At 42.2% G+C, this 26,189-nt stretch overlaps 1 protein-coding gene across 6 annotated transcripts in view; it reads left to right on the top strand.

Moving 5' to 3' along the window:
• ACOT12 (acyl-CoA thioesterase 12) overlaps positions 1-26,189 on the top strand; it is a 66,290-nt gene that overhangs the window by 37,446 nt on the left and 2,655 nt on the right. For 4 of the 6 annotated variants that reach the window (XM_009208704.3, XM_017959713.3, XM_009208710.4 and 1 more), the window contains 9 exons: positions 10,368-10,524; positions 12,634-12,753; positions 13,576-13,726; positions 14,384-14,439; positions 14,720-14,783; positions 14,990-15,025; positions 15,769-15,852; positions 22,651-22,784; positions 25,950-26,078. In XM_009208704.3, the coding sequence (XP_009206968.2) occupies positions 10,368-10,524; positions 12,634-12,753; positions 13,576-13,726; positions 14,384-14,439; positions 14,720-14,783; positions 14,990-15,025; positions 15,769-15,852; positions 22,651-22,784; positions 25,950-26,078 (931 nt within the window). The remainder of the gene's footprint in view (positions 1-10,367; positions 10,525-12,633; positions 12,754-13,575; positions 13,727-14,383; positions 14,440-14,719; positions 14,784-14,989; positions 15,026-15,768; positions 15,853-22,650; positions 22,785-25,949; positions 26,079-26,189) is intronic. The other 2 variants (XM_003899882.4, XM_009208706.3) reach the window with 2 other exon arrangements.

Below are 26,189 nucleotides of genomic sequence, written 5' to 3'. Positions count from 1 at the left end.
ATCCAGAGATTCTTACAAGAACTGCTTCCATCCTCTCCAAGTCATCCCTCATCTGAATCACATGTCTCAAGGTCATTCTCCACCCTTTTACCAGGAACTCTCTAGATCAAGCTGTTGCCCACCAGAAAGAGGGTGATCCTGTGATGCGTGAGGTGCTGGCCAGTCTGCCCCGGTGCCTGCTGGATGGAGTGTGTGTGTGTGCTTGTGGATAAAATCACTCATAGTCATTTAGGTGGAAGGACTTCTTCCCTCTCAGCAGAAAGGAAAGACTACCAACTGACTGGTAGTTCTTCCCAACAATTCTGTATGAAATGCCTGTCATGTGCCAGGAACCTGTTTGCCACTAGAGGTATAAAGATGAAAAATGCAGGGTCTTTGCTCCTGAGAAACTTGTAGTTTAGTGCTGGAGACAGACATATTTAATAGTTTCTAAGTAATATGGTAAGTGAACAGAGAGCTATAGACTCTAAGTAATGTGGGAGCCCAGAGGAAGTGCCCTTGGCGCTTCACAAGAGACTTGCTGGACGAGGGGCTATGAGAAGAAAGTTGGGAAGGCGAGGAAGCACGTAGCAGTGAGGGTGAAGACACGGAGGTATGAACCAGGACGCTGTGTGCTGAGAAGCCACCAACACAAGAGTATTGCTAGAGAGAAAATGCAAGGTAGAGGGAGGCGGGAGAGGAAGAAGGTCGGATTGTGTCACGGAGGCTCCCTGGGCCATGCTGAGAAGCTTGTCCTTTCTTCTGTTCTTGATGGGAGCCATTGAAAGATTTTGAGCAGGGTTGGGGCATGACCGGGTTTGCACTTAATATGGTCACTCTGGCTAGAGGGAGAGAGACCAGGGGAGAGATGAGGGGTACCTAAACCAGGCAGTAATAGCGGGGAGAGACAGGAGGGAAAGAGTTTAAAAATATACGCGAGGTCACACCAACAAAATAGGGTCACTGATTGGCTGTGGGGAGAAGAGCGAGGAAGAAGGAGCATAGGCTGACTCCTGGGTGTCTGCTTGGAGCTGTTGGTTAGCAGTTGTGCCCTGAACTGAGATCATGGATCTGAGGGGCAGGGAAGGGCAACTTTTAGGAGGTAGATGATGAGTTCAGTTTTAGGCATATGGAGTCTGATGTGCCTGTGGACATCCAAAAGGAAGAGACCACAGCTGGGGAGACCCCATCTGAGAGACAGCCGCTTAAAGAAGTAGTTCAAATGAAGACAACCTGCAGCGCACAGGGTGCTGGGCCAAGAATGGAACCTGCGGAGCACAGGCATCTAAGAGAGGATCCAGGAAGACAAACCTACCAAGGAGACCTGGAGGGATTAATCAGAGGGCTGCAGGGAGAGCTGGAGAGAGCGGTGTCACATGCCAAGGAAGTAGAGTTACAAGAAGAAATAGTGGTCAACTGCGTTCCAGGAGGTGAGGAATAAAACCTGTCTGCTAGACTGGGAATCAGGAAGGCATTGGTGACGTCAGCAAGTGTGGAGTTAGAAGAAGTGTGGGAGACATTTGGATATCCTTAATTATTTAGAGGAATAATGGGATGAGGGACAGTTTACCATAACCTTTATGTCATATGCACAGGCCCAAGTAAACACTTCTATCACCAGCCTTGTTAGAAGCACGTGTACAAGGATGCGGGGGGTGGGGAGGGAAGTAGAGCTGCGAGTCTTCTGGCCCCGACAGCCCGAGTGTCATCTGTTGCAGGACATGTGGACAGTGAGGGACACAGTGGCCATCGCAGCTCTTAGAGCCGCTTGGCTAGTTCAGAGCCTTTGCTTTTGTGGGAAACTGATGCATTGTGTCCCACAGCAGCACTAGCATGTGGCAGGACCTCACTTCCCTCAAGGTGTTTTCCTTCACTCTAGCCATCTGAGGTGGAGCTTGCTCCTCTCTGACCTCTGGACCCAGCCCCACAGGAAGCAGGAGGCTTCCATTGGCCCACTCACCCCAAACCATCCACCCTGGAGAGAGCCGCCTCCTTCCACCGGACTTACTCCTAAAGGCGAATTGCTAGGATCTGGGCCTATGCATTGCCTCATCTTTCTCTCATAGTCAGTGGTTGCCCCAGCACAAAGCTGCTCTTTTTATTTTCTTATCCAGTACTTTTCTTATCCAGGTCTGTAAGCAAGTCCTCTGACTTTGCAGAACCATCCTTCTGCTCTCTGTCTTCGTGAGCTCAATCATTTTGATTTTTAGATGCCACAAATAGGTGAGAACATGCGATGTTCGTCTTTCTGTGCCTTACTTCTTTTGCTTGACATAATGGCCTCAGTTCCATCCATGTTGTTGCAAATGACTGTGTTATGCTGAATAGCACTGTAACAGGTCTATAACCAAAACCTCTGACTTTGCTTTTCTCAGCTTTCTGAGGCGATGTCAATAATAAACAAAACGAGAACTGTAAATGGGAATAATAAAGGTACTTACATAATGGGTTTATGGGAGCATTAAATGACTTAATATAGAAAGTGTCAGGCATGCAGAACGTGCTGTCATTTGTATTATTGTGAGAGGTCCCCACCACAGGAGGAATTAGAGCCGACAGTTAAAGACAGATACTTCAGGCCGGGCGCGGTGGCTCAAGCCTGTAATCCCAGCACTTTGGGAGGCCGAGGCGGGCGGATCACGAGGTCAGGAGATCGAGACCATCCTGGCTAATATGGTGAAACCCTGTCTCTACTAAAAATACAAAAAACTAGCCGGGCGTGGTGGCGGGCGCCTGTAGTCCCAGCTACTGGGAGGCTGAGGCAGGAGAATGGCGTGAACCTGGGAGGCGGAGCTTGGAGTGAGCCGAGATCGCGCCACTGCACTCCAGCCTGGGTGACACAGCGCGAGACTCCGTCTCAAAAAAAAAAAAAAAAAAAAAAAGACAGATACTTCACAGGAACTTTGCTGTGAAGGATGAAAGAAATAGCCTGGAGCTACAGGAGACCCTCAAAGTCAAGGGGCATTGTTTTTCAGGCTAGGAGAAATTTGGTCATGGTTCCAGGCTGATCAAGATGACTGATGAGGCCTGGCGGTAGCTCATGCCTATAATCTCAGCACTTTGGAGGCCGAGGTAGGCAGATCACTTGAGATCAGGAGTTCGAGACCATGGTGAAACCCTGTCTCTACTAAAAACACAAAACTTAGCTGGGCATGGTGGTGCACTCCTGTAATCCCAGCTACTCAGGAGGCTGAGGCAAGAGAATTGCTCGAACCCAAGAGGCGGAGTTTACAGTGAACCGAGATTGCACCACTGCAGTCCAGCCTAGGCCACAGAGCCAGATTCCGACTCAAAAAACAAAACAAAACAAAACAAAAACAAACAAACAAAAAAAACCCCAGATAATTGATAATAATTATTGAGGAAGAAGTTAATTATAAGAGGAAGAGATAATTCATGTCAAATCTGCACTTTAGACCCTGGGAAATTGTTGTCATGTTTTTGTCTTGGAGGAATAGGGATCTCTGCTACCCTGAGCTCCGTTGCGAGGGTTCATCTATTGGGAAGGGTTGCTAGGATGGTGACTGAAGCTGTCTTCACACCCCCCTCAAGGTAACATGAGCCAGGTAAACATGGGTGGCTGCACTGGCTTCTTCTGGTATTGTACAAGTTGCACTAATAAGTGAAATCAGCAGCAGACAATTTGCACAACACTAACAGTACTTTGAGTACTGGAGATTGTGTAAATTAGTAACAGGCACACATGACAGTCATTCAAATACAGAGATAAAACGATTGCAATTGACTTGCGTTTCAGTGTGTTACAAAGTTGGCCAGATTAGATCTACATCTACATGTCTAGTTTAATTTCAAATTATAGATTTGTTTCAAAGTCTTCTTTTATCACCTGCTTTGTTTAATCTGCCCTAATTTAGATTATTCTACATCCTTTCACATAAAACAACTTTTAACCTAATTCCATTGATCTGATTTCGTTTTGGAAAATTTTACTAACTTCCATGCCATCAAAGGTGCCAGAGAACTTAAAAGCAAGTCATCTTAAAGAATGTAAGAGCCAGACTCTGACATTTAAAGCTGTTGTGTAGTGTGTGATTTCTCTACCTTAGATCTGATGGAGTTGGTTTTTGACAGGACAGTGTGTGTTCTAAAAGAAGAGAACCAGATCATCTCTGTTCTGGTACCATGTTGTCAGAAAACCAGGGGTTTGCATTGGTTATAAATATCAAACATAAAAGATTGGAATATTTTTCAAGATGTTGTACGATGGAAATGTACATTATTAGAACAGTGAGAACATTGAATCCAGATCATATCCTTTCAGAAGAAAATAAAAGAGATGAGATTAGTTTTGTAAAAGCAGCATATTTCTGGGATGTGTGTAAGCACGCACATCTCAGAAATACTACTGGATCATTATTTGTAAGCTTGACATATAGGGGAAAAATTTAAAATTTGAAAGCATTTTAATTATAATTTTTGAGTAAGAAAATCAGATCTTAAGAGCATTATCCTGGTTAATTTTCTGGATATGCAGAAAGAAAACTAGGGCTAGCATGACCTTAATTCAGGTCAAAGTTCCTGATCTACAAATGTAGACTGAATGTAAAGTTGTCAAAGCAGGATGATGACACAGTACTTTAAGAACATCCAAAGCCAGCAGAAAGGGTCAGGTCTGTTTACTTAGCCCAAACCGGAACTGTGAACCTGAATTGCTCTCTGAACCTGGGAAAACCCTATTTTTTCATTGGTTGTAAACTAACTCCAAATAAGCAAACTTCTGCACCAAAGTCATCTAACTCAATATATTTCTGCATACATATCATAGCTGATGCTGGTGTATGTATAACCTCACCTAGCACCTCCCTCTACAGGTTCCAGTATATACTGTATGTGTCTTCATAGGAAGTAAGTGGTTTCTCTTTAAAGTTTTCCCTCAGAAAAGAAGGAGCTGCTTTATATTTGAGTCTTTACAATGTCTCTCATAAGGCCTTCTCTTAATTTTTTTAGTTTATAACTATTTAAAAACTATTTTTAAAGAGATAGTACATGCACAGGGTAAAAAATGCAAAATGCATAAAAAGGCATATAATTAAAAAGTAAGTCTGCCTACCATCTCACGTCTCACCTTCAGAGACCATCACTATCACACACAGTTCAGTTTTTGTGGGTACATAGTAGGTGTATATATTTATGGAATACATGAAATATTGTAATGCAAGCATACAAATGTGCAATAATCACATCATGTAAAATGGGGTATCCACTGCTTCAAGTGTGACAAACAATTCAATGATACTCGTTATTTTTAAATACATAATTAAATTATTATTGACTATAGTCACCCTGTTGTACCATCAAATACTAGGTCTTATTCATTCTTTCTAACTATATTTTTGTACCCATTAACCATCCCGACCCTCCCACTACCCTTCCTAGCCTCTCATAAGCATGCTTCTGCTATCTCCATGAGTTCAATTGTTTTGATTTTTAGCTCCCACAAATAAGTAAAAACATGCGATGTTTGTCTTTCTGTGCCTTATTTCACTTATACTGATCTCCAGCTCCATCCATGTTGTTGCGGATGACAGGATCTCATTTTTTTATGGCTGAATAGTATTCTGTTGTGTATATGTATCACATTTTCTTTATTCATTCGTCTGTTGATAGACACTTAGGTTGCTTCCAAATTTTAGCTATTGTGAACAGGGCTGCAACAAACATGGACGTGCATATATCTCTTCAGTATTTCCTTTCTTTTGGTTGTGAATCCAGCAATGGGATTGCTGGATCTGATAGTAGTTCTGTTTTTAGTTTTTTGAGAAACCTCCAAACTGTTCTTTATAGGAGTTGTACTAATTTACATTCCCACCAACAGTGTATGAAGGTTCCCTTTTCTCCACATCCTCTCCAGCACTGGTTATTGCCTGTCTTTGGGATAAAAGGCATTTTTAACTGGGGTAAGATGATATCTCATTGTAGTTTTGATTTACATTTCTCTGATGATCAGTGATGTCGATACCTTTTTATATACCTGTTTGCCATTTGCATGTCTTCTTTTGAGAAATGTCTATTCAAATCCTTGGCCCATTTTTTAATCAGGTTATTAGATTTTTTCCTAAAGAGCTGTTTAAGCTCCTTATATATTCTGGTTATTAATTGCTTATCAGATGGATAACTTTCAAATATTTTCTCCCATTCTGTAGGTTGTCTCTTCACTTTGTTGATTCTTTTCTTTGCTGTGCAGAAGCTTTTTAACTTGATGTGATTCTGTTTGTTGATTTTTGCTTTGGTTGCCTGTGCTTGTGGGGTATTGCTCAATAAATTTTTGTCCAGATCAATGTCCTGGAGACTTTCCCCGATGTTTTCCTGTAATGGTTTTATAGTTTGAGGTCTTAGATTTAAGTCTTTAATCAATTTTGATTTGATTTTTGTGTATCATAGGAGATAGTGGCCTAGTTTCATTCTTCTGCATATGAGTATCCAGTTTTCCTAGCACCATTTATTGAAGAGATTGTCCTTTCCCCAATGTATGTTCTTGGCACCTTTGTCAAATATGAGTTCACTGTGGGTGTGTGAATCTGTTTCTGGGTTCCCAGTTCTAGTTCTAGTTCCATTGGTCTATGTGTCTGTTTTTATGCCAGTGCAATGCTGTTTTGCTTACCATAGCTCTGTAGCATAATTTGAAGTCAGGTAATTGTATTAATTTATTTTAAACAAAAAATGTACCGTTTGAGTAAGCAACATTAGCCTGAAAACAACCTCAATCAATACTAGTTTGGGATATGTATAAAACATCTTCTAATAAAATCAATTTTAGAAAGAGAGAGAAATGGGAAGGGATTAAGATTGCATATTTCTTTTAAATATCACTTTAGAAAGTGATTCAATTTTGATTCTAGCAATATAGTGGATTCATTGTTGTGTAAAACCAAATATTTCTGGAAAAATATTTACAAACATCTTTGCAAGCACATCTCAGCCAGCAGAAAAATAAGAGAAAACTTTGAAGTCCAGAAATGGTGAGAAAACACAAAAGCAGCACTGCAAGGAAGCATTGGGGCTGGCATTTGTTCTGGAGAACCTAGCAGGTGCCTGAAGACATAGAGCTTGTGTGTAATGGACTTACTTGGGCTCAGGAGACAAAACGAGGGGCCCATGTGAGGGAGAAGGTTGGATCAGGGAACCTTCCTTGGTGCTGGAACCTCCTAAAGGTGATTCCCTCAGTGAGTCAACTAGAAAAATTCCACCCTCCAGAGAACCTTAGCCTTAGGTAGAATGGGGAAAAAAAAAATTTCCCTTTAAGAATTCAATCACAAGTGCATCCTCATGCAGATTTGGATCCTCAGAAGTCACATGACCTGTCTGGGCTAAAACAGAACAAGGAAACTTTAGTGTACAGTGGTGCCGTGTTGTAGGACCCCAGGTGATCTGCAACTGCAAATACAGCTCTTTTGTGAAGAAATGACTTTAAAGCCAGCTCTCAAGAATTTCCACAGAAAAAGATCCGAGCAATATGAGATCCTAGTGAGAAATCATAAGAGACAGAAATAAGCAAGGCACCAAGATCTGGAAGTGACACCAGGCCCCACAAAGTCTGAACGAGGCCCACAAAGACAGCAGATAATGAATTTATCAAGTAAGATGAAGTAAGAGGCTTAATATGTTTTAAGAACTAAAAGAGTATCAAGAGTATAATGCAAGAACAACAAAAAAAATGATAACCTAGAAGGTTTAACAAAGAAAGACAATTTCTATAAAAAAGAATATATAATAATTAAAATTTGAAACTTAGTGAATGAATGAAACAGCAGAGAAGACAGGGAACTGGAAGATAGATCTGATAGAGTTAACTAGAATGCAGCCCGATAGACAAAGAAATGGGAAATGTGTAAGGGAGGTTAGGAGATGTGGAGAATGGAGAGAAATGTCTAACATTCAAAAAAAATCTCCGGAAATGAGACAACCAATATTTGAAGCAAATGATATAAAGAGACATTTCATGAAGAGGTGACAAGAATGCTTAATATACATGTAAAAAGATGTTGGAACTCATTAGTAATCAGGAAAATGCAAATTATAACCAACATGAGATACTCTTCCACACCCACCAAACTGGAAATAGTTGAGTGTCTGATACTTCTAAGCAAAAATGGGGACCAGTGGGGACTCTCATCAACAGCAGATAGAAGTGTCAGTACAACCATTTTATTACCTAAAAATATTCTATTGAGAGTAAGGACTATGAATGTTAAGGAAATCAGCTAAGTTGTTTATTCATTCATTTCATTTAATAAATATTTATTAAGCACCTATGTTCAGGAATTATATGAGAATTTTAAAAATCCATAGTCCCTGCACCAAAAAGCTTAGAATCTAGTGGGTCACATAATAAAAGGGCACACAAATAACATAAAACTATAGCCATGAAAGAAAGATCCTTCGGGAGACCCTGAAGGTGAGGTTGAGCTGTGGAGGTCAGAGAAGGCTCCCCTGAGGAAGTGATGACCAAGCAGGGGCCACAGAGTATGAGTGAAATTGAAGACACAGGTGGTGGTGGCCAGGGGGATTGCTGTAGATAGCAGGGATGTGACGAACGCCCTGTTGTTGAAGATAATACTTCCTCAGGAAGTGAAAAAAGACCAGTGTGGCTGGAGCAAAGGGCGAGGGAGAGTGAGGCCAGACCAGGAAGACAGGGCTTGCAGGCCGTGGGAAGGATTTGGGGTTTTATATGAAAACAATGGGTAGCTACTCATTTATTTTAAGCTGGGGACTGAAATGATCAATGGAAATAAGAAAAAATGAGACTGCCGGGCGCGGTGGCTCAAGCCTGTAATCCCAGCACTTTGGGAGGCCGAGACGGGCGGATCACGAGGTCAGGAGATCGAGACCATCCTGGCTAACACGGTGAAACCCCGTCTCTACTAAAAAAATACAAAAAAACTAGCCGGGCGAGGCGGCGGGCGCCTGTAGTCCCAGCTACTCGGGAGGCTGAGGCAGGAGAATGGCGTGAACCCGGGAGGCGGAGCTTGCAGTGAGCTGAGATCCGGCCACTGCACTCCAGCCTGGGCGACAGAGCGAGACTCCGTCTCAAAAAAAAAAAAAAAAAAAAGAAAAAGAAAAAATAAGAGACCATCAATTAATGATAAATCTAAAAATTATATTAGGAAGTGGAGTTAAGGGTTTCTGTGACTACACTTCCGGATCACCAGTGGAGACTGTGCTGAGAGCACCAACAGTTGCTGGGTGTATCTTCCCTCTCACACTGCAAGCTCAGCTCTGCCTCTGACAGTACAGCCAGGATGGTGCCCCAAGTTGTAAATCCTTTCCCCCTGGTCCCCAACAATAGCATGTGAGCTGGAAACCTAGCTGGTGGTTCACTCCATGATGCAAAAAGCATAATTGAATACATTTTACTGCTTTGCAGTCAGATTTCTCCATTGTTAAGAGTAAAAACCAATTTGTTAGTAAATGGAGCAGATATTCAAAAGAAGCAGAAAGGCTAGGCACGATGGCTCACGCCTGTACTCCCAGCACTTTGGGAGGCCGAGGAGGGCGGATCACCTGAGGTCAGGAGTTCGAGACCAGCCTGGCCGACATGGTGAAAACCATCTCTACTAAAAATACAAAAATAAGCCAGGTATGCTGGTATGCGCCTGTAATCCCAGCTACTCGGGAGGCTGAGGCAGAAGAATTGCTTGAACCTGGGAGGCTGAGGTTGCAGTGAGCCAAGATTGCACCATTGCACTCCAGCCTAGATGACAGAGTGAGACTCCGTCTAAAAAAAAAAAAACGAAAGCAGAAGGATTTGAAGAAGTATAACAGAGTGTGTCTTTCCTGCTTGTGACTGCAATCATTACAAACAGTTTCCACAGCAGGCCATATTTCCATTCTAAAGGTAGTGTTTCAAGCTTTCTGGTGTCTCTGGTCCTTCGTAGCTCAGATTCCTTTATTTTTAACAACTTTATTGTGGTATAATTGACAAACAATGGCCCATATTTAAAGCATACAATTTGATAAGTTTTGACGGAAGTTTACACCTGTGAAAACATCACCACAATCAAGATAATGACATATCCATCACCCCCAACATTTCTGCCCCTTCCTGTCCTGATCTGTCCCTACCCCACCACGAACAACTCAAGTTTCAGTGTAACCATTCTTTCCATCAACATTCCAGTAGACTTATTTTATAGGCTAGAATACGATCTCTAAAGGCCCTTTCTGATGTTATCTTAACCCAATTCACTGCAAATATTCACCATTAAGAGTCACTGTGTAGAACCTGTCAATTTGCTCAGTCTTAAGCCTTTGAGAACACTTTAATTTTTCTATAAATCCGAGTTGAATGTGCTGCTGGGAAGGAAAAGCTGGAGCCCCAGGGCCTATGGTTCACTCCACCATCATTAATGTTTACATCCACCTTTCAGATCTCCTTTTTGATGAAGAGGAAGGAGCGGTTTCCACAAGGGGCACCTCTGTTCAGAGCATTGAACTGGTCCTCCCACCCCACGCAAACCATCACGGAAATACATTCGGTGGCCAGATTATGGCTTGGATGGAGACGGTGGCTACTATTTCTGCAAGGTTCTTGGTTTTGACCTTCGGCATATGATTTTGGGACCAGTGAGGAGAAAATAGAAAGGGACTGAGATCCAGTTCTTGGGCTACTCAAGAAGTCAAGGAAAAGACTGAGGAAAATGTTGCCTTTTATAATGATTTCTAAATCATTTACTTGCTTACTTTAGGATTAATCTGTCCTTTTGTTTGAAGGTGAATGTTGAAATATTTGGTTCAAAAATAAAAATGAGATGACAGTTTTAATACTTTATTCTGAATTATGAATATTGATCTTATGAAACTACAACTCGTTGTCTTGATAGCTTATGACAAAGTAAATGCAGAATAGAACTAAAAGACAGGCTTCACAGTTAAAAATAATCAGTCTAGGTTGGGCATGGTGGCTCACACCTATAATCCCAGCACTTTGGGAGGCCGAGACAGGAAGATTGCTTGATGCCAGGAGTTCAAGACAAGCTTGGGCAACATAGCAAGACCCTGACTCTACAAAAAAATGTGCTGGTGTGGTGGTGTGCACCTATAGTCCCAGCTAGTTGGGAGGTAGAAGTGAGAGGATCACTTGAGCCCAGGGATTCAAAGCTGCAGTGAGCTATGATCATACCACTGCACTCCAGCCTCTCTATAAATAAATAAGTAAATAAATAAAGTCAGTCAGTTACAAACCTTTTCAAAGACAATTTACAGTTAGGTCTGACTTTAAAAGGTGCTGGTTAAAAATAATTATGGGCAAAGAATTAACTGAAAAATAGGAAAAGAAGAAAGAGAATATTTAGAATACTTTTTTGGGTTTTTTGTGTGTTTTTTTTTGTTTTGTTTTTGAGACGGAGTCTTGCTCTGTCGCCCAGGCTGGAGTGCAGTGGCGCAATCTCTGCTCACTGCAAGCTTCTCCCTCCTGGGTTCACGCCATTCTCCAGCCTCAGCCTCCCAAGTGGCTGGGACTACAGGCGCCCACCACCGCGCCTGGCTAATTTTTTGTATTTTTAGTAGAGATGGGGTTTCACCCTGTCAGGAGGTCTCGATCTCCTGACCGCATGATCCGCCCACCTTGGCCTCCCAAAGTGCTGGGATTACAGGCGTGAGCCACCGTGCCTGGCCTAGAATACTTTTAAAGACTCCTCGATTTCAAAAAGGTTATTTTATTCTTAATGGAAAGATGTAGGTAATTGAGCAACTTTAGGGAACACTCTGTACCCTGGAAATGCATTTGAATAGGATCTGCCCTTCTGACAATTTTCATAACCATTGAAAATTGCTAAGGTTGTATTTCCCTCAAATTAAAATAAATTTATTATTGATATGTCTATAGTTATGACTATAGTTAGAAACCTGTAGTTATCCTTTCTAAAAATCATGCACAAATAAGTGAGTTTGTTTTTAAAATGAGATTGTCATTCTTAATGACAGTAAAGCAATTGAACATGTTCTTTGTAAAGGCTTATAATATAACTATGGCAGCATCTGTTCACTTGGTGTTGGCACAGAGTAATTGAATGATGACAGTGGGAATCTAAAATGTAGAAAATTATGGAAGTACCTTTCTGAAATTAAATATATATAACTATTTCAACATGTCATACACACAAAAATCATAAAATGCGTATCTCCTAGCCTTTCAGGCTTTATGTAGCAATCCAGGTAACTTTTCTGGGGGGAAAATCTTGTCTTTTGATCTGTGGGTGAATTTGATTAACTGTGAAGCTGAGGAATTGTGTGAGGACACCTGCCTTCACTTGGGCCCCACTTCAACCCGGATCACAACTTCTTGAGACTACAGTCATGAGCTATCCGGATGACTATAATTCAAATTAGAACAAAAGCATTGGTTTGTTGTTCCAAGGGACTTCCCTAGGAAATGAGACAAGAGTAGGACTGTTACGAGAGGCGTAGAAGCATCAACATCTGGGTAAAGACCCCACTACCCGGGGACCCGGTATTTCCCAAGATATTGGCAGGTATCGTGCAGACCTACCCTCAACACACATAAGCCAGTTATTTATTTCAGTCAAGTTTAAAGAAATGCTTATTTAGAAAATAGGTTGAAGACTTGTCTTTGTATTTGTTCAATGAATGAACGAGTGATCGCTTTCTTCTCTCTCCCTCCCTTTGTCTCTCCAGCCGCCTGTGTTGGGCACATCCCTTTCTGAAGTCCATAGATATGTTTAAGTTCCGGGGGCCATCTACAGTTGGAGATCGTCTTGTCTTCACTGCCATTGTCAACAATACATTTCAGACCTGGTAAAGTGAGCCCTTAGACTGCTATGAAGAAATTTAAACTTGCACAAATGTAATTTTTAATTTCAGCCTGGAGGTGAGTATAGGAACTACTTTAACAAAATTCCATTTTTTTTCATGCAATTTTCAAAATCCATGGACACATGTTTAACCCTTTGTTCTGCTTGGGGCCTTCTCACAATTAGTAAATTGTGACAGACTGGTTTTTGTCTTATAAGGGTGACCGTATGTCCCAGTTGGCCCAAGTTGGACCTGGTTTGTACCTGTCATCCCTGCATAATTATTAACTTTTCCTTCTAGTCCCAGTGACTAGATGGTCAATCAACTCATAATGGACCTGGTATTACCACCATGAAATCCAAACCACTTCCCAGTTATTTTTATTATTCTTGGTACACAATGAAAAGATTTGATTTAGTATTTTTTTCTTTTTAAATGTAAAAAGAATATCTGTGTTTCCTGTCTAATTGCAGTGTTTATTTTTTAATTACATAATTATTGTTTTTAGGGAAGAAAACTTAACTTTGGCACAATTTAAGCCCTCCCCCACATTGCCACAATACGTTCATGAATGTATATAAAGCCCTTTCTGGCCTTTTTCCCACTTGAAAGTGGGGAAGTAAAATGGAAATGCTCTTGGGGGTTTGTAAAAAGCAGCCCATTGGCCTGAAAATGGATGTTAATAGTTGCACAGATTTGCTGATAACAAAGAAGAAAACCCAGGCCCTTATCCTCCTGTTGCTTGGAGGAGGTGGCGGCAGTGGGCAAGGAGGGCCTAATGGGTCGAGATCCTCTTTGCCCACCGCCCTGCGTCATCCTTCACAGTGTTGAAGTTGGAGTTCGCGTGGAGGCCTTTGACTGTCAGGAATGGGCTGAGGGCCGAGGGCGTCACATCAACAGTGCTTTTCTCATTTACAATGCTGCTGATGATAAGGAAAATCTCATCACGTTTCCCAGAATTCAGCCCATTTCAAAGGTCAGTCACGAGGTTCAATAGCCAGACCTGTGAATAGAGAGCTCTACCCAGAATCTCCCGCCACCAGCAACAACCTCTTTGGCTCTTTGCCTTTGGTTTTTTTCTCTTTTCAGCATCACAAAGTGAAGTGGGCTTTTTTCTTTTGCTTTCCCCTCTGCGAGCACTCTGATCATTTGTTCAAATAATGAAAGCCCTGAAGACCTCACCTCTACTGGGCCACACACTGCTGTGGGTAGGATGTCACCTTCTGTGTCCTATTTCTGGGTCTCTTCTCTCGCTTCCTTACCTCTAGCTCTTGATGCTGTGCCACGTTCATGGGAACCATATCTTTCCCTCATCCCGAACTTACCTGATCGCCAATCTTAATTTTTTCTGAAAACTCTGTAGTGAGAATTGAGTACAATTCTGGTAATAGAAATGTTAATAATCTCCACTTTTGAAAAAGGAAGAAAATAACTGGAAAGATTACACCTTTGTCAGTGCAACTGCCCTTTGTGGATTCAGCACAGAGGCTCTGACTTGATGAAGTCAGTTCATGGAGAGATGCCACATCCCAGTTAGCCCTTTTGACTGATTTAGGAGAAGGATACTTAAGGATTATAACACTAAGATAGTAGAGATTTATTTTATTTTATTTTATTTTGTTTTTGATTAAAGGATGATTTTAGACGCTATCGGGGAGCTATTGCACGCAAGAGAATTCGCCTAGGCAGGTAAGGAACATAAGATGTAATGATTTTATGGAGTCTTCGCTAATCTGACAAATTATATAAGAGCCCCTCTCTGGGTCTCTATTCCCACATAACAGAAAAAGAGAAGGTCTGATTTTCCTGGCCGCAAAGGCTGATTACTGACTTATGGAAATAGTTCTTCCACATTGTTCCACTGATATCCATGGCTGATAGAAGTTCAAGAAAGTGTTATGGTTATTGTTGTGTGCTAAATGCAGAGAAAAAAAAAAACTCTCATTTAACATTTTAATTTTTTTTCCAGGAAATATGTTATTTCCCACAAAGAAGAAGTTCCACTTTGCATACACTGGGATATCAGCAAGCAGGTGATGTTTTATGATTTGGAGCTCTTCGTATAAAAGTCTTATCATTACAAAAATGGAAATCACCTGGCCTAACTGGCTTAGGTTGTGCCTACACAGGCTATGTGACAAGGTGGATTATATCAGCCAGTCATGTCAAAATGAAACGAAACCAGGCTATCAGTTACTGCTTACCAGTCGGCAGCTGAGCCTTGTTTGACTTCTTACAGTTCCCAAACTGCAGACTCAGGATGCTCTGCCGTCAGGTATGTTCCAGAAGCATGGCACAGTCCCATCCGGCATCTCACCGTGACGTGTGACCACCAGCTTGCATTTTTATAAAAACAGTAACAAAGTAGTATCATTTGAATATTTTTAACCATTAAATGTAAAGAGAAATCCAAGTTTACTTATTACATGTTGATTATCAGTCATACTGAAAGGTAGTCTGTCTTTGCTCAGGACACCAACTAAAATGATAGATACCCAGTTGTTAAGTATACAGTTACTTTGTCTGAATTCTAAATTAAGGGTTCAAGATAAAAATTATATGTTAGCTGTAGCTTAGTTTCTTTGTTTTTTTGAGGCAGAGTCTCACTCTGTCGCCCAGGCTGGAGTGCAGTGGCGCAATCTTCCCTCACTGCAACCTCTGCCTCCAGGTGGCAGGTTCAAGCGATTCTTCTGCCTCAGCCTCCAGGTAGCTGGGTTTACAGGTTTGCACTACAACACCTGGCTAATTTTTGTATTTTTAGTAGAGATGGGGTTTCACCATGTTGGCCAGGCTGGTCTCGAACTCCTATCCTCAAGTGATCTGCGTGCCTTGGCCTCCCAAAGTGCTGGGACTACAGGCTTGAGCCACTTTACCCGGCCTGTAGTTTAGTTCTAAACTCAACATTATCACTGGGACTCAACACATACCTCCTCCAACAGTGTCCATTTTTTAAGCAGAAACTATGTGATCACACATCCATGTATTGAACACATAGCTTTAAAAATATTTCTATTCTAGGCATCCCTGAGTGACAGCAATGTGGAGGCCCTCAAAAAACTGGCAGCCAAAAGGGGATGGGAGGTTACCAGCACTGTGGAAAAGGTAGGACACCTCCAGGTATTTGAATAATCCATTGCCCATCACAAATGAAAGCTTTGGTGGTGGTGGTAGTTCTACTGCTTCTACTGCGGCTTTTAAGATTAAAAAAAACCTTTTGAGGAAACTGTTTATAAGAGGCAACCATCTTTTCAGCCCTGTCCCTACAAGCTGGTTGATTTGGAGTCCTTCAAATATGCCCCACATGCTCCTACCTCTGAGCTTAGGTTCTCACATCCCGTCTCTCCCTCCTTCTCTTCTCCATCTACCCAAATCCCACCTGATCTAGATCAGGACAGTTGCTTCTCCATAAAGCCTCTCCTGCCACACTTGACTTAGGAACTTCTTTTTCTAGTAACTCCTTTAGTCATGACTTCTTTAAAATTAATTTTTTTGGCTGAGTGTGCTGGCTCACATACTAATCCTAGTACTTTGGGAGGCCAAGGCAGGAGGATCCCTTGAGGCCAGGAGTTTGATACAAGCCCGGGCAAAATAATGAGACCCCATCTCTACAAAAAAATTAAAAATCAGCCAGCTGTGGTAGCAGACACTTGTAGTCTTAGCTGCCCAGGAGGTCGAGGTGGGAGGATCACTTGAACCCAGGCATTTCAGGCTCCAGTGAGCTATGATCACATCATTGCATTCCAGCCTGGGCAATAGAGCATGACTCTGTCTCTAAAAATAATAAATAAATAAACAAACAATTTTTCAATTAATTATACACTACCTTATGACATTTCTTCCCCAGCTACCTCAAATTAATATTTAAGCCTTACATGGAAATTTAACTTTTTACACATGCTTACACATGATCTTCTTTCCCTGAGTACATTATAAACCTCTTAAGAAAGAGACTTTGTCTCGACTTCTTTGTATCTCTCTCAGGACCTGTTACAGTGTTTTGCATGCCATCAGGTTTAAAGAGACATATATCATTTGGATCTTAATTTTATTTAATTTCAGAGGTTTATTAGGAGACCCTCGGAAGCTCATGCCCATGTTAACTAGACTGTAAGCTCTCTGAGGGCCGATCTGCTCACCATTACACCCAGACCACAGGAGCGCCTAGCACTTCAGAGACGCTCACTAATGCCAGCACTTTGGCTACGTTCATATTTCAGTATGCACTGATTTTCATCATCAGTGAAGCAGCAGCCTATGAAATAGGATGACCGTATGTCTTGATTTTCTTGGGACAGTTCTGGCTTACACCTGTTGTCCCATCATAATTATTAACAGTGTCTTGGTGTTCCAGTTTGAATGATAAATTATATTGTTACTTTACCTTAAAATCTAAGTAAATTCAGATGCTACTTCATTGATTCTTTTCAACTCTGACTTTGACCTCTTCTGAATGTTTTGTTTTTGGTTGTTTCCTTTTATGATTTATTTGTCCTCACTGTTAAATCCTTTAAAGGTCTTCCTTATCCCATTTGGATCCAGTGAAGTTTCTGTCTTTGCCTGGTTCAGTGATGCAGAAACACAGGTTTAACTAATGCATTTGTTTATCTCTCATAAAAGATGCTTCACTACTTTGTTTTCTTTCGCTATTATAAAACCTGCTTCTTTCATCATTGCTGGGATCTGAGCATTCATGAGCAGCAGTGGAAAAAACAAATTCATGTCTGGAATGGAGTGAAAGAACATATTTAGTGAAGTCGTAGAATATATTATAACTTCAGTTCTTGGGAGGGTGTAGCCCAAAGCATACCCAAACAAATTTGCTAGTGTTGTGGGAGAGCTATCAATGACTAATTCTTAATTATTATGTAAATAGTTACTAGAGGATATTGTATAGTTAAAGAAATATTCTTACATTATTTCCATTGAATTTGAATTTCTCCCTTAAAGAATATACTCATGACGAAAATCTGATTTAAAAAATCTGATAAAAAATGTTTTTGAAGAGTTATCCTCTTCTCTCCCACGTTTTACAGCTTATATGTTTTTAATTTCAAAATATGACTCTAATTTTTTCTGTCACCTTTTAGTTGAATAATTCTTACAACACAGTTGTCTGTTACGAATCATACTTTTGGGCCGGGCGCAGTGTCTCATGCTTGTAATCCCAACACTTTGGGAGGCTGAGGCAGGTGGATCACAAGGTCAGGGGTTCAAGACCACCCTAGCCAAGATGATGAAACCCTGTCTCTACTAAAACTACAAAAATTAGCCAGGAGCAGTGGCAGATGCCTGTAATCCCAGCTACTTGGGAGGCTGAGGCAGGAGAATTGCTTGAACCTGGGCAGCAGAGATTGCAGTGGGCTGAGATTGTGCCACTGCACTCAAGCCTGGGCAACAGAGTGAGACTCCATGTCAAAAAAACAAAACAAAACAAAAAACAATCATACTTTCTGGCCAGGCGCAGTGGCTCACACCTGTAATCCCAGCACTTTGGGAGGCCAACGTGGGTGGATCACTTGAGGTCAGGAGTTCAAGACCAGCCTGACCAACATGGTGAAACCCCATCTCTACTAAAAATAAAAAATTAGCCGGGTGTCATGGCGGGCACCTGTAATCTCAGCTGCTGGGGAGGCTTAGGCATGAGAATCACTTGAATCTGGGAGGCGGAGGTTGCAGTGAGCCGAGATTGTACCGCTGCACTCCAGCCTGAGCAACAGAGTGAGACCCTGTATAAAAAAAAAAAAAAAAAAAGAACCATACTTTGCTCAAAGCCGGGTCTGACAGCATCCACCTGTAGTCCCAGCTACTTGGGAATCTGAGGTAGAAGGATTGCTTGAGCCTAGGAGTTTGAGGCCAGCCTGGGCAACATAAAATGATCTCATCTCTAAAAAAAAAAAAAAATCATGTTTTTTCCAGGTTTTCAATATAAATTAGATGGTAAAAATCTAAGATTGTAGTATGTGTGATGAAATTGGATAGGGCTTATGGTTTTAATTCATTTCATGTTTCATGTGTAATGATAGAATTAATTGTAGTAGTAATACAAGGAGCAAAATGTGTATTTTGGAAACATCACAAAGGTACGTGAAACAGCTGAAGAATAATTATAAGGTTGTTTATTAACAAGTGAGAGATTATAGTGCTTAAACCATAAAAGTCAGCTCTTACAGACAATTCCAAGTAAGAGAAGACAGTTATATAGGGAGAACTTCAGAGAGGAGGCCATTCTTACCTCCTTGAAGCCAGTGTCAGGATTGGATTGCTGAGGGAGAAATAGGGCTTTCTAGGCAGTAGGTAGTTTGCACCAAGTTCTCCTGGTGGAAATTAGCATTGAGTAGGAGACTGGCCTGACAGGAGTAGCTTTTTATTTAAGGAAGACCTGGGGATGTACTGGGAAAATTATGGAGAAAGCCAGAATGACACGAACCACCTGAAAACCTTTACACAGGACAGATCCCTAGTATGGGAAACAGACCAGAGGGGAGCTAGTCTCATGGAGCTGGGGGAGGGCTGGGCCCAGAGCTCCGCCTCTCCAACCCCCACCCACTTGGCCCCTGTGGTCATCTCCAGATACCTCCAAGGAAAATGAAGGCTCCCCTAGGCTTCTGTAAAAACCACTTTTGCCCTCTTTCCCACAGTGTAGTCTTCAAAACATATTTGTCAATAGATGGCACAAAAATTCTCAAATTTTTAGTTGTTTCCTCTTGTACTGTTTGTTTTTTTGAGACAGAGTCTCACTCTGTTTCCCAGATTGGAATGCAGTGGCGTGATCTCGGTTCACTGCAACTCCCCTTCCCGGGTTCAAGGGATTCTCATGCCTCAGCCTCCCAAGTAGCTGGGACTACAGGCATGTGCCACCACCCCTGGATAATTTTTGTATTTTCAGTAGAGACAGGGTATAACCATGTTGGCCAGGTTGGTCTCAAACTCCTGACCTCAGGTGATCTGCCAGCCCTGGCCTCCCAAAGTGTTGGGATTGAAAGCCCTCTTATACTATTTGCATAAGACATTCAAATTCAAATTCAAAAAGGATCTTATTAAAATGAAAAAAAAAGATATCACTAATAAAATGTTAGCAAGCTCCAGCAGATTTTCAGCCTGCTTGCTTTAAGCTTCATTTCATAGAATAAAATTCTCCAACCATCAAATGATAAAGAAAACATTTGAGTTGGTGTATTAGTTCATCCTCACATTGCTATAAAGAACTACCTGAGGCTGGGTGATTGTTAAAGAAAAGAGGTTTAATTGGCCCACGGTTCCACAGCCTGCACAGGAAGCATGGCTGGGGAGGCCTCAGGAAACTTCCAATCATGGCAGAAGGTAAAGAGGAAGCAGGCACGTCCTACATGGCTAGAGCAGGAGGAAGAGAGAGGGTGAGGTGTCACACACTTTCAAACAACCAGATCTCATGAGAACTCACTGTCACAAGAACAGCAAGGGGGAAGTCCACTCCCATGATCCAGTCACCTCCCACCAGGTCCCTGCTCCAGCGCTGGGGATTACAATTTGGCATGAGATTTGGTTGAAATCACAAATCCAAACCATATCAGTTGGTTACAAATAAATAAATAAATAAATTGAATCTCTATATTCCCAAGTGTGAAAGGTAATTCATATTCTTGGAGAACTGTTCCTGGAAAATTTTTTCACTAAGCAAAAGCTGGTCTTTCTTAGCAGGGTTTAAAGAGAACCAAAACTAACTACTGCATTTCTTTGTCTGCTTTGTTTGCATCAATATCATTGATTTAGACAGCAGGGCAATGAGGACTTTCTGCTTCCCTCACCTTCTAGGGGAAAGATCAAAATCGAATTTGCTCATCCAGTACTGTACCTGACATTGCGTAAGTCGAGTGAGCTCTGTAAGGGCAGAATTCAGTGGTGGTTACAACTTACTTTGATGTTTGATTTGGCTCCATGATAGGAAGCAGAAGCATGTGACTGCAGCCTGAGGAGCAGCCACCTAGGAAAGTGCTGTATTCGTTTCCTAGGGCTGCTATAACAGAGGACCACAAACTGGGTAGTGGACACAGTAGAAATCTATTGTCTCACAGTTCTGGAAGCTGGTAGCCTGAGACCAAGATGTCAACAGGGTTGCTTCTTTCTGAGCCTGTGAGGGACAATCTGTTCCATGCTTGTCTCCTAGCTTCTGGTAATTTTCTGGCGGTCTTCGGCACTCCTTGGCTTATAGAAACATCGCTGGATCTCTACCTTTGTCATCACATGTGTTCTCCCTGTAAGCATGTCTATGTCCAATGTCCCTTTTTAACAAGGATGCCAGTCATATTGGATTAGGGGTCCATCCTACCACAGTACAACCTCATCTTGACTAATTACATCTGCAAGAACCCTATTTCCATATAAGGTCAGATTCTGAGGTAGAGGAGGTTGGGACTACAGCACATGAATTTGGGGGTGGAAGGGTAGAGACGTAATTCAACTCTTAATAAGTGCTCAGCACAATATTGCATCCCACTCCATCTCGTTCCACCAGAATGGAGCATGGCTGACCCAAGGCCAGAATAGGACTGGCACTATGGAGTTCACCCTGGCCACCTGCCCTCAGCTCCTCTGAGATTGCAGAGCCCCAGCAGCCCATCCTAGAGCCACTTGCCCACCAAGCACTGATTTGATGACTGATAAATCTGATAATTTCTCTGGATATACACCAATGAACCTCCTTCAACTCCCCCTGTGCTGGGGGCAAAGTTAGGCATGCCCATGCTAAGTAGGGTGAGTCTCACCAGCCACCTGGAGCCCCATCTGTAGTTTTCTTGGTGTTTGATAAGTGCTGACAGCCTCGATCATGTCTTCCTTTGCAGGCTGGATTTAAAGGGAAGCTTGGAAGCAAGTTCAACTGGAGAGGTTAAATGATATAAGCAAATAATCACTTGTGTCTGAGCTGCTTTGTAATTTCTCATGTCTTCATTCTCTTATTGATAATATTTATATTTAAATAAAGGTTTCTCCTTTACAGCCTGATTTTTTTTCCATCTGCTTGATTCCTGCAGTGAAGTCCTAACCCCGTATTTGTTTGTTTTCTCACAGCTTGTTGCCATGGGAATGGTTATAAGGTAGCAAATTTCAACACTAGCTTTTCAAAGTACCCTGAAAGAGAAAAGAAAATGGGAAGGATAGAAATGCTTTCTTAGCTGAACACACATCTCTGATTATTGTCAAAAACACAGTAGAAGAAAAGCTGAGAGTAGCACGAGATGCATTCATGCTTAAGTATATGTCAAATGGCTCCCCAAGGCATGCCTCCTCTTACCTAAGGAATAATGTGCATTAGGAAACCAGGAACTGGCCGTTCAGAAGGATGATCCAGCCACAGTGATTCAGAAATGAAAGGAAGCTTTGTGCTGAGGAAATATGGTGCTCCAGGGGCCCTGCTGAGAGGCTGAGATGGTTCTAGAGGTGGTTGACTCAGTTCCTGGATCCCCTCGGCCCACTTGAAGACATGTCTGACATCCTGGGAAAGTGTCCTAAGCTATAGCCTTGACTCCGCTCTCTTGAGGGAGATGAGGTGCTGACCTGCCTAGCAGTCTGGTGATATTTTCTTTTTTTTCCTCAGTAGAGGCAGGGAAACATCACAAAGAGACAAAGAGAGAAAGGTCTAGGTTTTTACATTTTTCATGAGAAAAAAAAAAACTGTTGTGCAATAATTAAATAGCCCACCCTCAAGTCACATATTGTTTAGAGGACACGGGACTACAGCATCCTGGACAGACCTCTAGACATCCCAGTATTTGAAGAGAAATTGCCATGGGGCTTCAATTTCATCCAGGAAATAAGATGCCTTAGTTAGTGCAATTGGTCTTTGACTACATATATATGCGTATGGTTTCTAAAGTAAAAGCATCAGTTTTCTTTTGTAATGTAATTTTTTTTGTTGTCTTTTAGATAAAAATATATACTCTGGAAGAGCATGATGTTTTATCTGTTTGGGTTGAAAAGCACGTGGGAAGTCCAGCACATTTGGCTTATCGTCTCTTGTCTGACTTTACAAAGCGACCTTTGTGGGACCCCCATTGTGTGTAAGAACAAACTTAAAAATTTTTCTCAATCAACCTTGACATCATGTAAAAGATGATCTCCATATTGCAGTCCATCTCCACTGTCCAATGTGTGACCCATTGTTTAAAGAGTATTTTTAAAAGTTGGGCCGGCATAGCACTTTGTGAGGCTGAGGCAGGTGGATAGTTGAGCCCAGGAGTTCAAGACCAGCCTGGGCAACATGGTGAAAGCCTCTCTATAAAATACACAAAAATTAACTGAACATGGTGGTGCATGCTTGTAGTCCTAGCTACTTGGGAGGCCCAGGTGGGAGGATTGCATGAGTCTGGGAGGTCAAAGCTGCAGTGAGCCAAGATCACACGACTGCACTCTAGCCTGGGCAACACAGGAGACCCTGTCAAAAATTAAAATAAAAATAAAGTTTGCTGTGGACAGAATACTGCATCAGGTGATATTGAGAGACACAAAACAAAAATTATACTCACTTATCACCTATATTGAGTTGACCTGCTTTACCCACATCTATTGTAATTCTACCAGTAACTTCAAGGTCGATATTATTTCCATTTAAGAGGTTCTGAGACTTGCCAAGATTGCACAGACAATAAACTGATGGAACCCAAACTGGAACCCAAGTCTGTCATGCTCTGAATTTTACACTCTTCTACTTTAATATGCAACCTCATTGCTCTTGAGGAAGTGATTATCCACTTGTCCTGCCTACTCTCAACATTTCATTGGCGGTTCCTTACTTCTCTGTGAAGTAACCCTCCCTGGTGAGAAGCTAAGACAGCAAGCTGTGCGAGCCCCAAGGTGAAAGGCATGCCTTCCTGCTCCCCTTCCTGATGATGTCCCTGCTCGTATTAGCCTACATCTCCTACTCCTGCTACTCCCTGTCTCCTGCATCCCTAATCCAATCTCCTCCACTCCCCGGCCCTTTCCTGGAACACAGTACAGAGCTGTGCACCCTGCCAACTGCACTGATGGGGACCAGCTGCACTGAGGCCCAGCCACCTCGGCTATAGCACCCCACAGGGCTTCATGGCCACCTTGTTGACATGGAAGGGTTGGTGAGATGGGCTTCCTATTATGTTAAGCGTTTCCTAATCTTGACAAGATAGAGGCTCATCTTTAAATTTTCTAAAACTCACTGTGATAGAGATTTAGAAATACCATGTAATAGATGATTTAATACCACTAAAGTGAAACATCTCTAAGGTCATGTGTTACATTTGCACAGATGCTAGAGTTTAAATGGGAGGAGTTCCCTTATCCTCCTGGTAGGGCCTGCGAGAGGGGTGTGGCTTGTTTCTTCGTGCTGCTCAAACCCCTAGAGGGATCATGCAGGTGCTTAAGTCACGGGGAGCGATTTTTTGGGCTCCAACCCCATGGCAGCATCTAGGGTTGAGTGTTTATGGCTCCGGAAGCCCCAGTGGGTGTGTGTTGTGATGTGCTCTTTCAGTTTTGCTGTCTGCAGACAGCTTGTGTTAATTAGCTCAGTTAGACCCTCTGCCTTATCGCAAGGACAGAGGGCTTTCTGTATCCTGGATTCTTGCCTTAGTGTACTGGGAAAAATGGCTCACACGTGGCCTTGGAGGACGGGTGCAAGGTTTTGAGTGGTGGAAGCTGCTCTTAGTGAGATGGATGGGAAGCCAGAAGGAGGATGGAGTTGGAAGGTGGTCTTCTTCTGGAGTCAGGCTGCCCAGCCACCAGACTCTCCTCTGACCACCCCTGACCGAATTCCATGTCTTTCCACTATCGATGGCCTGCCAGCGTCTGCTGGTGTCTGGCGGTGTGCTCTTCTGTTCCTCTCAACATCCAGCCTGCTAGGCTGGATGTGCCCGCTAGGGTCTCGGGTTTTTTATGGGCACAGGGTGTGGGGTGTGGTGGCCAAAAGGTAACTTCTGGGGTGTGACAACAGAAATGCCTGTCCTCATTTAAGTCCGTGGGCACAGGCCCGAGGGTGGAGCCCTCACCAGTGACCCTTCCCTTCTCTATCCAACACTTCCCTGCCCACCTCCCATATCAGAATGATACGTCATGGTTAATGCTATCACAATAAATCATTCTGAGAGAAGAGGAACACTTCTCAATTTTCTTGCATCAGTTTAATAGATACTCTACCAGTACAAAGCTTTCAGGAATAACAATGCCTAAACTTTGGTGTTAATGCTTTAAAAATGTTTCTCCCACTATTCTCTGTCACTTGACATTCCGGCCAAATTGAAGTTGAACAAATGGAATGAATGAATGAATTCTTATTCAACTAACTTTTCTTGTACATCTACTATGATTCAGGTACTATGCCAGGTGTTTTCACTGAATCCTTGCAGTAACCCCACGTATCATTATCTAAATTTTATAGATGAAAAAATAAAATGACTTGCCTAACGCAACTTATGTAGCAAGTAAGTGGCAATCTGGGAGTCAAAAGACTCCAAAGCTAGTGCTGTTTCCAATATGCCACACTTCTTTATCTATATAAACAATCCTTCTTGGACTGACTATATGATTTACGAGTCCTCACAATGTTTTTCCTTGATCCTAGAGAAAAATAATTTTGTATAAAACAGCTCAATGCCTTTCACTGAAGTATCGAGAATTATGAACTTGAAGTCAGATGGCCACCATCCTCTATCACTTGCAGAATTATTCCTTCTGATCAAAGAGCTCTTGTGTTTTTTGTTTGTTTGTTGTGGCTTTTTTTTTTTTTTTTTTTTTTTGAGATAGGATCTCATTGTGTCACCCAAGCTGGAGTGCAGCGGCACAATCATGGATCACTGCAACCTCAACCGCTCAGGCTCAAGTGATATTCCCACCTCAACCCCTCGAGTAGCTGGGACTACAGGCATGCACCACCACACCCAGCTAGTTTTTAAAATTTTTTTTTGTAAAGATAAGATTTTGCAAGTTTGCCCAGGCTGGTCCTGAACTCCTGGCCTCAAGTGATCCTCCCACCTCGACCTCCCAAGGTGTTAGGATTACAGGCATGAGCCACTGTGCCCAGCCTCAAAGAGCTCTTCTAAGGACACACTTGAGCAATAATGCTGGCTTTTAGGGGGATGATTAGGTGAGCTGAAGGGGCAAATAAGGATACCAATAATGAGATTATATAAGCAAATAAAGGAAGTGAATGCCTTACCAGGTAGAAAGTGTAGCTGCTTTTCACTGTTCTATATACACAGGTCCTGTGAAGTCATAGACTGGGTGAGTGAAGATGATCAGCTGTGTCACATCACCTGTCCTGTGCTGAATGATGACAAACCCAAAGACTTGGTAGTACTCATATCACGAAGAAAACCTCTCAAGGATGGGTGAGTATATGCAGTTCAAGTGTTCTATCACTATTTCATAGTATAGGATAGAAATTAAAAGTTGATGTGAAAGCCTGTAATCCCAGCACTTTGGGAGGCTGAGGCGGGCGG

This window comes from Papio anubis, chromosome 5 (assembly GCF_008728515.1).
Source record: "Papio anubis isolate 15944 chromosome 5, Panubis1.0, whole genome shotgun sequence".
Classification (NCBI taxonomy): domain Eukaryota; kingdom Metazoa; phylum Chordata; class Mammalia; order Primates; family Cercopithecidae; genus Papio; species Papio anubis.
The sequence above is the reverse complement of the archived record's forward strand: the minus strand, read 5'-3'. Positions and strand labels throughout refer to the sequence as shown.